Raw genomic sequence first — 16,724 nt, 5'->3', positions numbered from 1 at the left:
TAATTTATTAATAAATGAATTTTTGATAGTAAATATTTTTTTATTTATAAAAAAATATACAGATTAAATAAATATATTTTGTAGTTTTTGTTTTTGGGCTTTTGGAATGTTTTTTTAGAATCCAAATGTGTCCATAAAAAAAAGACTAGAAAATGTTGATGTCGTTTTCTATAGACAGCTGGACAAATAATCATAATGATGTATATGATTTCTTGCAGCTGTGTTAAAATAATGTTAAATTGTTACTAGACGTGATCTTTTTTACTTCAAAAAAAAAAAAAAAAGAAGACATGATTTTTTTCAGTTGTTGTTTTGTACATAGGCAATAGGGATTTGAAAAAAGCAATGAAATTTAAAAATAAAGTTTGCAATTCCTTTTTATATCACGTAAAAGGTGTAACAACTGGGTACGAAAATCTGTCAAAAAAAAAAAACTGGGTAGGAAAAGAAAAATGTGTAACTCCTTATATCAATTACAACTTATTCCTATTGGCACCTGATTCAAAATTCTTGTTATATTAGGTGTAGTAAACGCCGTTACCACAGAGAAAGTAATTTCCAAACCACAGAAATTTACCAACACTAGCGAATGCCATATGAGATAATAATTTGATCTTTTATGAAGCACAAAGAGTTAAGGAATGTCACGTAATAGTAGGATCAACATAATAATTGTAGCTATCTCAGAGATGACTATTTTTTTTTTTAAGGAATAAAATGAAAACCTATTCCTTTTACACATACTAAAAGCATACTTAAACCAATAATATTTTATAAGAAGAAAACATGGCGCAGTAGAGATTAAATATAACAGAAAGAGCTAGTCTTTGGTAATTAGTGAATCAACATTCAAATTATCATTGGGAGATATTTTCACGTTTGGTATCCAACAATAGACTAGGTGAGATTTTTATATTTTCTATCCAATTGTACTTCACACAAGATAGAAGATACATACCTATTTGAAAACAAAATAAAAAAAATATTGGAAAACATGTTTCTATAAGTGAAATTGTGTATGTTATGTGTGTATTAATTCACTTTAGAACCAAGTCATATACGAAATCAATTTTAAATAAAGCAAATTTATATATTTTTTACTTCAAACTTGACCACTTGAATCTTTTAATATTTCTATTACTAAATAAATCCCTAAATTTACTCTTACAAAAAAATGGTGACTAAATTAATCTATAAAACCAAATTTACAGTGCCATAACTATTTATCTATTTTTGTAAAAATAAAAACTATTTATCTATCTATTTTATATTTATATGCTGATGCAAAAAAAATCTATTTATATAAGTAAGGTTGAGCTCTAGTTTAAGCCTCTATTCTTCCTAAACATTGACAATTATATACAAATTAATCAGAATCCAATCACACACACACAAAAGAAGAGATACTATATGATAGACATCGGAATGTCCATGTGAGGTGGTGGAGTGTGTGTGAGAGGTGAGTAGGTTGATGAAAACACCATTGATGGGTGAGGGAATCTACTCTACTTCTACTTATATCATTCTACAATTAAAAGAGATAAATGCAACAATTCTGATAATTCATTCCTCACTCAATGCAATTACAAGGATATGTATAAGCAGAACACCTACATTGCTAACAGAATTCTAACAATAATTAATATTCTAGAATCTACTTTGATATTTATTCTAACAACCAAAGGGGTCTATTTGCAAACAACATAATGTTCCATTTTTCTTATTTCTTAGCTACTGAAGTGATCCTCTTGGCATATGGGATGGATTGTAACAATACTGTCCCACCGAAAAGACGTAATATTGATGGATGTTACTATTTGCACCTCCATTATCTACTTCTGCACCCCCTTCATCTCTTCTTTTCTAAAATTACCCTTGCTGGAAATTTAATGCTGGACTTTAGTTTCCAAGCAAAATATGTTTCCTTTATCTTTACCTTTTCCTTCTTCGCACGCCTCCTTTAATCTATCATGAAAAAACACCAACAAGTAACACCATGAGGTCATAGCACCATCGAACCAAATTGTCTTTGGCTATGCCTTCATTGACTTTGCATTTGATCCCTTTCTCTCGTACTCTCTATTCCTCTACCAACTTGAATCTCTGAGACATTGACCATCTCCCTCGAATCCCCAACCTCTATCTCACCCCCCCTCCCCCCAACACACTTTCTTGCAAGTCCCTTGGCATCACCATCGTAGCCACTAATTTGCTTGGTTCTTCCTTCAAGTTTACTTAGCAAACCACCTTCACCACCTATGACTCAACGCCAACAATGCATGCCCTTTGTTGGTATTTGCTTCTCCTTTAACACTACGGGATGCATCACACACTAGAATTGTAAGGAGATAATTGAAGAATCATATTCTGATGATTCCAAGGGAGGTGAATAGTTCAAGATGCGATTGAAATCTCCATCATCATCACACTATGCTAGGACCAAAGGACCCCATCATTAGGGTTGAATTGGATGAAGGGTTTTGGTGAATAAGGGCCTAACAATGCTATAAGAGGGTATGAGAGGGTGAAGTTTTGAGCTTTGGAACCACTTTGACAAATAGAAAAAGAAGCATGAGATTAAGGAAGGAAAAAAGAATATAAAATGTGCTCAATTGGATGAATCCGAACAAAGGGTAGGAGGAGGGGGTGTGCATGAGTGACTGCCAATCTGCAGGTTTGCAAAAGAGAGTAGAGATGGGTTAAAATATATGAGGGTATTTTTGTAATAAAATAACAACAAAGGGGTGCAAACGTAAAAATGGGGCACATTTAGCAATTTCCTTTATCATTTATGATGTAAAGAAAAATAATTGGGCTGAAAAAGTAAAAAACGCTTGTGGAATGGACACCATTATGTGCACTGAGTCAAATTACTGGTACATCCAGCGATTTCACAATTTTTCCATTTTGTCCTTTCATGAAAGGATACGGATCAACTAATCCGTAAGCCTCATACGGATTTATGAGATCCACGAATTAGCCCAATCCATAAGTTTTATTTTATTTTATTTTTAAAAAATGTGTTAAAAATTAATGATTTAAGCAGGAATTAAATCTGTGACTTTTAGGTTATCAGTACAACGTTCTAACCCATTGGACTAATAGGATAATTATGTCATAAAATAAATAATGTTGTTATATATAACACTAAATTTTTTTATGTATATTTAATGTGCATGTAAATTTAAATAATAAATTTTATGACAATTAATTTTGATATAACTCATACGAATTATTTAATTCGTCTATTTTTTATAAATAAAAAATATTTACTATTAAAAAAATAATTTATTAACATATTAAAAAATATATTTTTGATTTTTTTTAAAAAAAAACTTACAAATCACGTAATCCATACAAATTAACTTATATGAATTATGTGATCCGTATGAGTCATAGGATCACGTAATTTGTAAGTATTTTTTTTTATAATTTTTTTCAAAAATATGTTGCTGGATCGCTGCGTGCACCCAGCAGTGCTCTCGCGGAATTGGATGGATTTGGTCCAACAAGGAAGTGTGATATATTAGAACTTGATTGAATGAGGCCTAAGGTAGTGGGTGGTAGCTGGCACAAATATTTGGAGTAGACACGTGTTTTGTTGTGATGGGTGCTAGGCTTTTTGCAATAAAAAAATTTGGACGGTGTAGATTGAAACTGAAGTGGTTTTGCAATCCCTTAAACTGTCACTAACCCGAATCGTATTCATTTCACGGGTCACGAAGTTTGAATCTAATTCGAATGCCACATTCTGCTGTTGCCAAATCTCGATGTGGGTGTTGCGGTTTCGCTTTCCTTTTTTTTTTTTAATTTCTCTGCGAACGAAATCTCAGTGTCATTCGCGCATTCCATTTTGTTGCAGAGTCAATTTTGCATCCTAACTTCCACCTAACAATTATTGCACTGCTCCACCGAGCTCTCACATGCTTTGCTTTCAGTCCACAGCTTCACTGCATCGTGCCTCTTTTTTTCAATTGTTGTTTATTAAGCTTTGATTTGTTGATTCATTCGTTTAGAATTTGAGTTGAGGCTGAATTGGGGTTGTGCAATTGTGTATAAAGTTTTTTTTTTTATTTGATTAATTCGCTTTGATGCTTACAAATTAAAGTTGCTGTTTTGAAATATGATATTTTTGAATGTGGAAGTTTGGTTTTGATTTTATTTTAATTGGTGGAATTTGGAGAATGTGGGGAGATTTGAGATTTGTGATTTTCACTATTTACATCTCTGAGTTGTGCTCTTTGGTTTTTCAGGTGCATGTGGTTTAGTCTGTGTATGAGGCTTTGAGTACTTGCTGCTGAGAGAATGGCTGATGTGGCAGGTCTAGTTGAGGCCTCAGGATCGAGATTCAGTTCATTGGAGCTTATTGGACAGGGATCATTCGGAGATGTCTATAAAGCGTAGGTGTTAGTTTTAGGACTGGTTTATTGAGCCTTGCAGAGTCAAACTAACTTTGCACATTGAGTTTAAATCATAGCAGTAATTGTATATGCACATTGCTTGTTCATTGGGTTAATGAATAGTTCTATTGTAGGGCTTTCTTTCCTGTTGTTTCTGCAGGTGGAATAATGTTGAGGATTGTTTTGTTAATAAAAATTCTTAAACTTGTTTTTTAGATGCTCATTTGATATCATATGATTCTAAAATGCGTGAAATTTGTGATTTGATGCTAGTGTGAATAAAAAACTTCGTACCCCATTGCCCAGAGGCTCTTCGCTATGCGAAGGTATGGGGGAGGGATATTGTACGCAGCCTTACCCTTGCATATGCAAAGAGACTGTTTCCGGATTCGAACCCATGACCAACAAGTCACCAAGGCACAACTTTACCGCTGCACCAGAGCTCGCCCTCTGATGCTAGTGTGAATAAAGAGCCATTAATGTATGCAAACATTTGACAAACATCACTATAGAATGGACTGGATGGAATTTTTGGATAATAGTTTATATTGAAAAAAAAATGTATACAATGGTATCTTATCAAGGATAGTTTAAATTCTTTCTCCAGAATTTGGGAAATAAGCATAAAGATTAGCCATAGTAGAGGGACCGAAAGTAAAATTTAGCCTCTTTTTTAAGAGCAAGTGTCTAATTGCATTTGTTTGTTACTTAAAAAGAAGTAGATCATGTGCATCTTTGTTTTTTGATAATTGATAAATGGTGTTAAATATTACTATAAACACAGCAACAATGACCTAAGTTTTTACTATTAGATGAGGTTGGCTACATGAATCAGACAATGCCATTGTGCTCTGTATAAAACTAATTCTTTACTCGGGCTATTTAATCTTAGATACTTTTTAATTGTTTCACTTCGAGTCTTTCTTTGTCTATCTTTACCCTATTAATTGGGCTATCCTCCATTTGATTAACTCTTATAATTGAAGATTTTATTAATCTTCTGGTAATATGTCCAAACCATGTTACACTCTAACATACATTTTTACCAACTTTTCCTCTATATTGCCATTTCAAATTTCTCCATAATACGTGATTTCCTGATTTTTTTTCTTTCTATATAATATTAAATCCAACACAGCATTTTCATCTATTCTACTATTATGCTCTTGTTGGCATTTTATCATCGAACATATAGTATCATAAAGTATTGCTTGTCTTATGGCTATACGGTAAAGCTTTCCTTTTAGCTTAAGCGGCATGTGTCTACAACAAGTAAATCTTGAAGCATTCATCTGTTTCAATGTCTCTATTGCTTTGTATGATAGATGTAGGACACCTAAACTGTATTACTTGTGATATGGTATGATTCCCAAAGTTCACCTCCAAGCCTATGCTAGAGCACGTCTTGCTGAATTTTCATTTCATGTACTTCGTTTTTGTTTCTACTTAAATGGAAACTTTGTGATTTTTCTCTATAACTCTAGTTTACTATTTATTTCCTCTCTTGACTCTTCCGCCTGAACTATATCATGTGCAAAAAAACATGTATTTGGGGCACTGGATCCTGGATATGTTGGGTATGAATGTCTAAACCAGGAAGATCCAAGGGTTCAAAGTTGACCCTTGGTGTAAACTTATAGAACACACTCATAGATGGTCTATCCATGTAATGTTACAAATATTGGACAAAGCTTAATGATGGCTATCTATTGCCTACCACTATTCTCTTCTTTGATCTAGGCCTGTCTCTGTCTATGTAAAAATTTGCAACAAAGCACAAAATAGACTTATAGTTTAAAGAGAAGGATGTATGTCCTTTTCAGATCAGTTTCACTTCTTAACTTTTCCATTATAATAGCAATTCTTATATTGGATTTTCATTTTCATTTTCTTTTTGTGTTTGTTTGTGTTTGTTTAGAATTTGAAGTTGTATGTATAATCTAGAGCATGTCACACTGTGCATGAAATATATAATTAGAAAATTCATAGCTGGCTTCCTAAAATGACGAGTCTAGTTCCAAGAGAGCTACACCTTGCTGGCAGATATAGGTGGTCAAGCATGTATGTGTGCGTGCTTTTGTTCTTATTGGTAGGTAGTAGTTAATAGTTGTGTTTAACTAACTATTTTTTTAATGGACATGACCAGGTTATTGAAACTAAAATTCATAGTCTGAAGATGATCATTGAAAATTCTTATGTGTTATTTATTTGAGCTCTATTTGAGCTCTTCGTATAGCGAAGAGCCTCCGGGCAATGGGGTACGAAGTTTTTTATTTGGTTTGGTTACAATCTGTGAGAATAGAATTTTACTGTCAAGGATCGAAGAAAATTTCTACTTTAGCAAGTTTGTGGATATTGTTCATATAATCAAGAGAAAAAAATAATAATAAACGAATACATCTGAGGAACTTCCACAAGATTATTTGTTTTTGGTTGTCAGTTATCATTGTAACATAAAATAAAATTATAAATTGACATGGTCTAAAAAACTAGTTATTGTTCTCTGAACGTCTTTTATTTACTGTCCTAAGTTAGACACTCAGACATGAACAATGAGTTGTTTGTTTCTTTGTTGTACTATCTTATTTCCAGATTTGACAGGGAGCTCAACAAACTAGTCGCCATCAAAGTAATTGACTTAGAAGAATCGTAAGTCTGTTGTCCCCCCTTCTGTTATTTCCTAGAATGCTTTAATTCTTGGAACTACTGTATTGGACATATTAGGGCTGCTAACCAATTTTATAGCAATGAGAATCCTAAAATATGTTGAAAAGCACATTTCATTACATCATAAAAGATTGCCTGTCTATTAGAATTTTGGGACATAACACTGTAAAAATATCATTTTCTCCTTTTTCTTTCAATCCTTGATAAGCTCTTTGTACTAGGGGAGGGCGAAGTCTGAAGTCAGGTTGACCATTCCAGTTCACTTAATTCTGTTGAAGATTTTGGTAGAAATAATACTAATAGAGGAATATTTGGTAGATGAGTTTTCTCTCCCGCCATATTTCTGACAATTGAATATGGATAGGACCCAGGACAAAAGAATGAAAAGTGTGGAGACAAAGCAGGTGGTTTGTGTTAGGTGGTTAAGAGTAGTTAGTTACATAATTGTTCAAGTGATTAGGTTAAATGGACGGACAAGAGTGGAAGGAGATTTCATTCTCAACAATAGTTAGTATTAAGAAAACTGAGCATTAGCTCAACTGTAGAATGGGAAACCCCTGGACGCAGTATTAACATCATATTTTTGCTGTGTTGTGCTCTTAATCTATATGCATTTATTCCTCAATACTTCCTAATTGGTCTTTCCTTTCTTTTTGTCACTTCACAGAGAGGATGAAATTGACGATATCCAGAAGGTATAATCCTGTAGATTACTTGTACTTGATATTTGCTGTACCCAACTTTTTAATTTTGATTTTGTTTAATATTTTCAGGAAATTTCTGTTCTGTCCCAATGTCGATGTCCATACATTACTGAATATTATGGTTCCTATCTCAATCAAACTAAACTTTGGATAATAATGGAATACATGGCTGGTGGTTCGGTTGCTGATCTAGTAGGTTACTTCTGTTTGCTTGCTTCTATATGTTAAGTGCTCGAAAATTGAAATGGATGTTTGTCAGAAATCATCCTTTAGCGAGACTTACCCTGCTTATCCTTGAACTGTCTGATATATTTTTGACTTTTTCTTATAATTATTTTTTTATCAAGACAAAGAAGATTACAAAGAGCTAGGAGGATAAGAGACCATCCTTTTAAAAAAATGCTAAAAAAAGAGAATGAAATGCTTGTTAGAGAGCAGCCAAGAGAAAAAATAGTTACTTGAATTCTTGGTGTGTAATTTCTGATAAGAGAAAATAGTTACAAGAATTTTTAAAGTATAAACATTCAGCTTATCGCAGAGTGTCCTAGGGGAAATGCTAATGGTTGAGTACTCAATACTCCATCTTTAGACTCCAATCGACCAAAGAACTGATATGCATAAAACTGGATTATAATATTGTATTAGTTATAATTCTTGTATGTTTATAATATAACCCTTGTTAAAATAGGAGAAACAGAGGAATAATTGACTGAAAACTGTGTGCTTGAATCAAAGATTATGTGCCTATAAACTGCTATTATTAATAAATCAGAACATTATATTTTGATTTTGAGGGCGAGCCCTGGTGCAGCGGTAAAGTTGTGCCTTGGTGACTTGTTGGTCATGGGTTCGAATCCGGAAACAGCCTCTTTGCATATGCAAGGGTAAGGCTGCGTACAATATCCCTCCCTCATACCTTCGCATAGCGAAGAGCCTCTGGGCAATGGGGTACGAAGTTTTATTATATTTTGATTTTCAACAACCTTGTTATCGTCTATGGCAACAGAATTTGTGGATTAATGCTGGTTGATTTAGTTGTATGACTTTAGATGCTTATAATTTTTTTCTTATATCTTCCTTCTCTTTTGTTATTTTTTTTCCATTGGTTGTTCTAGGAAGATTTTTTATCCTTCTTTGTACTTTCCCTGTTATTAATTTTCTATCATTATATTTTGAATGGCCAGTTTTTGTGTGCCACTATTTATCATATTTATGTCTGTTAACATTTCCAATATGGTTGTATGCCTTGTTTGTTGTATCTTTTTCTATGGTGTTAATTCTGGTTTTGCTTCTGTAGATCCAATCGGGTCCTCCCCTTGATGAAATGTCAATTGCTTGCATTCTACGTGACTTGCTGCATGCTGTTGATTATCTACATAGTGAAGGAAAAATTCATAGAGACATTAAAGGTATCAGAAGCAACCCCATTGCCATTGAATTTTTCGTACTTTGAAACTTCTTTTCTCTTGTCTATATGTAGTTTTGTAGTCATGGAATTTTCTTTTTTGTTTTTACATTAGCTTTGTAATTGACAGCATTTACATGTTAATTATACAGCTGCAAACATTTTATTGTCTGAGAATGGTGATGTAAAGGTATGTTATATTCTGACAGGTTATATCCAATTTGTTTATTTTATGATTTCATTGAAAAATGATGCATGTAATAATTTGAGATACGGACTTGCATACATGTGGAATGTCACCAGGTTGCAGATTTTGGTGTTTCTGCTCAATTGACAAGGACTATATCAAGGAGAAAGGTAAACATATTTCATTGAAGTTAATTGAAAGTGGATGGGTTATTGATATAGTATTTTTTTTCATTACATTTAGAGTAAAAGTTATGTCTGTTATTTTATGATTGATCATCTCAATCGTAAGTTCTTAACCTCCTTTCAAGAGAACAAAATTGTTCTTTTTTTCAGTTAGACTCCCAAAGTGAAGGAAACATGGTGCAGAATATTTTGTGTCTACTCCTGATGTAATATGAGTTGGGCAAACTGAATCTTGAATTTCTGTTTTTTTCTTGTATAGGCTGTAATTTTCTGTGGTAGTCCTTACCGCATTTAATACTTTGTGCAATTAAAAAATCACTTGGAGTTCTAAATTAGTACTCTACAGCTCTTCATCTTTGACTGGATACATATTTTTTTTTTTATATCATAACAGACATTTGTAGGAACACCATTCTGGATGGCACCTGAGGTTATTCAGAATACTGATGGATATAATGAGAAGGTTGTAATATATTTAGTCTAAATCTCTTTTGTTATGTTTCTCTTTGGTTCTGTTTTTTCACCTTTATTTTTAGTTTGTTAGTCATTGTTTTTCTTAGAATCATCACTGGAGTAATCTGTTTTTGCAGGCAGATATCTGGTCTCTGGGAATCACTGCAATTGAGATGGCAAAGGGGGAGCCTCCACTTGCTGATCTTCACCCAATGAGAGTGCTTTTCATTATACCCCGAGAGAATCCTCCACAGGTTGAGTTCTTCAGTATCAAACAAGTCAATCTTTCAAGTTTTGAACCATTTTATGTAAATTGAGTTTTTCAAAGTTCAAACAGAGATATTATTTTTTCCAGCATAACGTAGTTAACATTTAATCTCATTTTCTTCAGCTAGATGATCATTTTTCTCGTCCATTGAAAGAATTTGTTTCTTTGTGCTTAAAGAAGGTTCCTGCTGAGGCAAGTGTCTATGCTTTTCATACACTTATTATTATTTCATTTTCTTTAGTTCTCTTGGCATAGTTGCAGTTCTTATATATTGTTAATGAAAAGGTTCTGCTTTATGATTCAAATAGAGTCAAATGCTCACTTTATGGATTGTATGAGAATCCGTGCGGTATTCCTTTTTACACTTAATATGCTTTTCTAGAACATTTATTTTTTAGCGGGAAAAGGTAATAATAAGAAATATTGGACGTAGGATATGCTAATTTGCATCCTAATTTAGTAATAATTGGGATAACAGAATTATTTGTTTATTTCCTGTTGAAATTTGTAGCTGTCAACTTGATATGATATATTATTTAGTTTTCCCTAATTAGAAGCTTTTTAGACTAGCTTGGAGTGGAACTGGTGAAGTTGATCTCTCTGTCAGGCTCTTAATTCCCCTCCTTTTAATGGATTCAATTCCAGAGGCCAAGTGCTAAGGAACTTCTCAAGGACCGTTTTATTCGGAATGCTAGGAAGAGTTCAAAGCTTTCAGAAAGAATAAGGTGTGAATCATTGATAAAGGTCTTGCTATATTTTATATATGTAATTCTACCTATTTTTGCTTTTGGCTATTAATTCCCCCCCCCCCTCTTGTTCTTCCATTTCATTCTTTCTCAAAAAATTTACTTCTGAAACCCTTTTGCTGGGCAACTTTAGCCATCAGAAAATTGAAAATTACAAGTATTATTCCCCAGCTTGTGGTTGACATGATCATGCCTTGTGGCTTCATTATAGGGAGCGTCCAAAGTACCAAATAAAGGAAGATGAGGAGACACCCAGAAATGGTCCAAGTGGGATGGGGGAGGCATCAGGTACTGTAAAGGTGGCAAGAGATTCAAGAGGTGAAGAAAATAATCGACCCAGGTAGGTTATGATTGTTGGCTACTATTTTTATTTTATATATATTGAATTTTTTATGGACAGTTTCTAATTTGCAGTGATCAGGGTAAAACCCTGAAAAGTGCTGGATGGGACTTCAGCATTGGTGGATCACAGGGTACTGGAACCTTCCGTAATGTTTCTCGACCACCGCAGTTTAGAGATAAGAAAACTGAAGTTTCACATAATCAGCTTACCCAACGAAAAGCTCCAGAGAGGGGCTATCAAGGGGTATCTGTCAATAGAAGTGCACTTAATGAGTCACTTGAAAGTTCCTTTGGAAGAGATCTTAGAGTTCCCCACCATGATGAGCATCTGGATAATCATCTTGAAGATGTAATTGATTCTGTGTTTCCGTCTTTGTCAAAGAAGTTAACTAAATCAGTTGAATTATATATTTTGCAGCCACATCTCCAAAAAGGATCCTTTGAATGTTTTTGGTATTTATAAAACATTGGATATATGATTAAGAGAAAAAGGGTTATACACTGTTTTACAATATCATCCAATCACAACCTACCATGTATGGTAAGATTGTTGACTTTTATGGTAATTATTTTAAAAGTCATATCAACAGTGATTTATGATTAGATGACGGTGTAAAATTAAGTGCATGACCATTAAACTCTGTGATTAATGCTTAACCATTTTACTCTAAATAATTACCCGCTGAGCTTTTAGATACTTTGAGCTGAAACTGATTTCTGTACAGCTGATGTTGCTACCCATTTAGCATACACAAACAACAATTATATAGTCTCTACTCTCAAGTGGTGTAATTATTTAGAGAGCTCACCTCATTAATCTTATTTGAAAAAATTGTCAACTATGAAGTAAAGATGGAATTACTATGAACTTATTGAATATTCATTTTGAACAACCTGGACTGCCTTGATTTTCTGAAATCATCAATTTGCAGGATGAATTATCTGGGAATGGATCAGGAACTGTTGTTATTCGATCTCCAAAAGGATCAAGGTCATCTGCATTTCGTGACCAGAGCTCTCTGGTATTGTTCAAGCTGTGTTACTTTGATAAGAAACTTATTAGTTCTTACAGCTGTTCTGTAAAGTCACAAACTGAGAATTTTGATTAACTGTAGTCTAGCAGCAGCTATGCTTCTTTTGAAGATGCTTCTTCAAGTGGAACTGTTGTCTTACGTGGCCAGCATGATGAGTCTGATTCTCCACAGACACCAAGGTCTCGATTGGGACTTAATGACAGAAATTCAAATGCCTCAATGGAAGATAGTGCAGCAAATCTTGCTGAGGTACCATTTCTCTGGGGTATAACTTGTAAATTTCTCTTGCATGTTGATCAATTTAGCACAAGATGAGCATCCCCCCTTCTTGTGTATAGATTTGGTTCCATGATGCTGTTGATTTATTTGTAGAAGTGTAGAACAGTATTTTATGATTTTCCCTTGCTATATTCTTAAACCATTTCCTAAGTACCCGTGTCGAAAATTTTTCACTTTATGTTCATTTATAATTTATTATTAGATTTGACATGTTTGTGATTACTTCAGATTGATATTGCTTATAAACAGCATTTTCCTGCCTGTTTGTCTCCGTAGGCAAAGGCTGCTATCCTGAGGAAATCGAATGCTCGAGAGAGACTTGCCCGGGGAAAAATCAACAATGATAGACAGGAAAGCAAAAGAGATCAAAAGGCTAGTAGCTCTGATTCTTCAAGGTACATTCATAGCAAAGAGCTGGTAATTTTTTTGTTGCTGAAGTAAAGATGTGAACCTACATTCTTTGGGAATTTTTTTTTTCAGACCGCATGGTGAATATGATGCACACAAGAGCATGTTAAGATCACATCATGCTAGTGATGGCGAAGAAAGTGCTAAAATAATGTCATCGTCGGTGCCGTTATCTGTTTTACTTATTCCTTCATTAAAAGAGGTAAATTCTTACATATATTTTATCCATAATATTTCTAAGCAGCGTGTTAGTGTAAAATTATATTATGACTTCCTTTCATTCTAAATAGAGAGCTCCTCTAGATTCCATAATTTAAATTGTTTCATATGTTTATTATTCAGTTTTGAGTATGACTCACGAGCTATACTGACTATTTATTGAAAATTATTATTAGGTTTAATTATGTTTTAAGTCCCTGAATTTTACAGTAAATCAATTTTTGGTTCCTCAAATTGAAAAAAAAAATCATTTCTCTTAAATTTCAAAAAACACATTTTTAGTCATTGGAGCCAAACGACGTTAATGGAAGTGCTGAAAAGTAGTTTTGTGACGTGTCCACTTCCGAGCACATGCCACCACTTCTGTTAACTTCGTCCAGCTCCAGGAACTAAAAATGTATTTTTGGGAATTTGAGGGACTAAAATGATTTGTTTTTAGGAGACCAAAAAGGGATTTACCCCAAATTTCAATGACTAAAAACATAATTAAGCCTTATTACTATTAATCACCTACATTATAAAAACAGAATGAAGTTAAAAAAGAATATATGTGAAGAAACTTCTATGGTATTTTATTTTCTTTGGGGGGGACTGGGGTGGCGGAAAAGTGAGGATGATTGGACACTATGAAAACTCTGTTTGATAAGATGGAAGTTTTGCATGCTTTTGGCAACTTACCGCGTGAATAGATTTTTTTGTTCTTCTTGGTTTTTGTTATGTTTTGTGTTTGTTATGTAGGCCATTGCTGATGATCCAGAACTCATGAGGGCAGTTATCAATTCTTTAATAAACATGGAGGGTACAAAACCTAAATCCTGTGATGTTTTTGTCAAAAAGTTGCTTCAGCGATTGGCAAGGTTTGCCTTCCACTCAAGTTCTTTAGAAAAACCAAAAATGGAAAATATATGTATCTCATTCTCTTGTATGTGCAGTTCAAAGGAAGATTCATTGAAGGACATGCAGGGACTGGCAGGCCAACTATTCAGCAAGAACAAGTCAGCTGAAGAAACCCAAAATGCGGAGGCTGATAACAGGAAGAAACAACAAAACAAGGAACATAATTCAAATAGCAATTTAAGCCCACTAGCAAGATTTCTTCTCTCAAGGTTTATGGAAGTTATCATTTTCCCAGTGAATAACTTTATTCAAAGTAGTAGTGTAGTACTAGTTATGAATGGTGCACTTTTTCCTAGCCTTGCTAGTGAAATAAAGAGCATGACTCTCTCATTCCCTCCTTTTATTCACATTTTATGGCAATTGAATATGCTTGTGAATAATCTCTGGTTCTTTGTTTAACAGATGGCAGGGCCAAACCTCACGGGATCTAAACCCATCTTGAGCAGAGTTTGAAGTTACAAGATACCAATTTGTGTGTTGTCTCTATTTATGCCTTTTTTTTTCTCTCAATTAATTGTACATATATTATTGTAAGAAATTGTTTTTCTATGTTCTATTATTATTATTATTATTATTATTATTATTATTATTATTATTATTATTATTATTAAATTTACTTTTTCTTTTAATTATTTTTTTCTCATAGTGATGGCGACGCTGTATGAGGGTTTTCTCAGTTACATGCAATTTGTAACAAAATCTACATTGATTTGTATTTTCTGATAGTTCTCTCTGCAAAGTGGGATAATAAGCCAATTTACGAATTATCTTTTTCTTGCATTGTTTATCATTTTATGTCTTGTGATTTGTGAAAGTTCAATTTTGAATGGTATTTTATTTACTCCACCGCTTCATTGTAGCAGCAATTTCACCTATTGGAAAGACTTGCAAATTATCTAAATACAGTCAAACAAATGAGAACTCAGTCATTTAAAGAAGAAAACCTCAACGTACTAGTAAAACATTTGTGATCACTTTCAATCCAGCTTATTTAGACCATCATAGTTTTTTTTTTCTTCTGAAATTAGAAAAATATTCCTATTTGCAAACGGATGCTAACTATTATTTTGCACTTCAACCCTCAGGATATCCTTTAATCCTTCTAGAGTAATTAAGTAATTTTAGAGGACAAAACAGTAAGTACGAAATCATAACAACTGTATTGATTAAAGAATTCCAAGTTGTCATAATCTATTTTCTAAGTACATATTTTTTTTTTGAAGTACATAAATTTAATTACAACTTGTCATAATCTATTTTATAAGTACATAAATTTATGAGAATCTCAATTATTTTTTTAGTGTAATTATTATAATTACACCATAACCACATCCAAATTCGATCAGGACAAAAAAAATTAATAACACTTGACCTATCACATAGAAATTGGTCAAGTTTATGGACTAGATGGTGGTTCGAACAACCTAATAATTTCTATTCGACAAGATGGTGGTAAAATATAGTACACAGTAGAAAATACAATTCCAGCATGTGACATGTTATGTAGAATAAACGGTCCCAGCAACACAGATGAAAGATTCTACTTGGATGGTGTGAATAAAACGTTTGACTTAACACTTTTCAAATCACTGTGACTTCACTTGTGTTGTGGCAATTCCCATACACTGGCAACCATAACTTTGCTACAACAAATTTCTTTTATTTTCTCCATCTCTGTGTGTTTAACTTGAAGGTGCGGTGCTCGCTATTCATTATCATGTCTATTCAGCATCATCTCAGGAAGATATGGAGGTTATAAAAGCTAGGAAGAGTTCAACTTTTGAAATGGCTGACTTTGGGTAGGTTAATGTCTATGTTGAAGAACCAAAGAGAAAGCTGGAAGTTGTTCTGCAACGACCCTACGTAGACTTGTTACTTGTTAGAGACTTAGAGTTCTTGTCTTATGCATGCAACCACATTAAATATTCGTTCTGAGAGAGAGAGAGAGCTTTGCCATTATAATGATCCTAAACTATTTGAGTAAGATTGTTTTTCACAGAATATACCTGTGCCAATAAAAAAGAGAGTTGTTGTGCAATCTAAGTTAAAAGGCAATATTGTTTCATCTTTTTTTCCCTTTATACTTATTCCATGAGAATATGATTTCATCAGAATTCGTGAGGGTTGTTCTGAAATTTTTTTTTTAAGAAAGTATAAATAATTTATGTATTCCACCTGAAAATTTGTTCTTCAACAATATTAGAAGTACTTTGATTCATTCAAAACATCTTTTCTTCATGTTAGATATTTCATTTTAGTTAAATAGCAGTGTTATTACTGTTATTCATGTATTATAAATTTATGCTTAACAAGTTTGATGTGTGGTTCTGCGTGTCTCGGACGTGGGGGAGGGAAAATCAGCACTCATGATTTGAGTTAAAAGAAGTGGTGAGACTACCTTGGTTGGTTGCTTTTAGACAGATTCAACTTGTGATGAATTTATGTTAAGACACTTCACCTAAGAATATCTGTGGACAGATTCAATTTGTCAAAACTCATAACACTAGAAAAAAATTTCAGTTTTTCATAT

At 33.3% G+C, this 16,724-nt stretch overlaps 1 protein-coding gene across 6 annotated transcripts; it reads left to right on the top strand.

Annotated features, from left to right (window-relative positions):
• The first annotated feature begins 3,628 nt into the window (after window positions 1–3,628).
• LOC100814188 (germinal center kinase 1) lies at window positions 3,629–14,780 on the top strand. Of its 6 annotated transcripts, none has more exons than XM_041008382.1 (22): window positions 3,668–3,772; window positions 3,863–3,976; window positions 4,254–4,400; window positions 6,993–7,049; window positions 7,735–7,762; window positions 7,841–7,963; window positions 9,069–9,180; window positions 9,329–9,366; window positions 9,480–9,533; window positions 9,943–10,011; window positions 10,139–10,255; window positions 10,393–10,461; window positions 10,915–10,994; window positions 11,227–11,355; window positions 11,430–11,706; window positions 12,290–12,379; window positions 12,473–12,640; window positions 12,947–13,065; window positions 13,151–13,280; window positions 14,036–14,154; window positions 14,230–14,403; window positions 14,597–14,780. In XM_041008382.1, the coding sequence occupies exons 3-22, from the start codon at window positions 4,306–4,308 to the stop codon at window positions 14,634–14,636; spliced, it is 2,088 nt and encodes a 695-aa protein (XP_040864316.1). In that variant the 5' UTR covers window positions 3,668–3,772; window positions 3,863–3,976; window positions 4,254–4,305; the 3' UTR covers window positions 14,637–14,780. The 6 variants fall into 6 exon arrangements, with proteins under 6 accessions (XP_006594752.1, XP_040864317.1, XP_040864316.1 ...); XM_041008381.1 differs by having other exon boundaries at window positions 3,863–4,053; XM_006594689.3 differs by lacking the exon at window positions 3,863–3,976 and having other exon boundaries at window positions 3,629–3,772.
• The last annotated feature ends 1,944 nt before the right edge of the window (window positions 14,781–16,724 follow it).

The sequence above is a fragment of the Glycine max genome, chromosome 13 (genome assembly GCF_000004515.6).
Source record: "Glycine max cultivar Williams 82 chromosome 13, Glycine_max_v4.0, whole genome shotgun sequence".
In the NCBI taxonomy this organism is placed as follows: Eukaryota; Viridiplantae; Streptophyta; class Magnoliopsida; order Fabales; family Fabaceae; genus Glycine; species Glycine max.
This window is presented reverse-complemented; position numbering and strand designations above follow the sequence as displayed.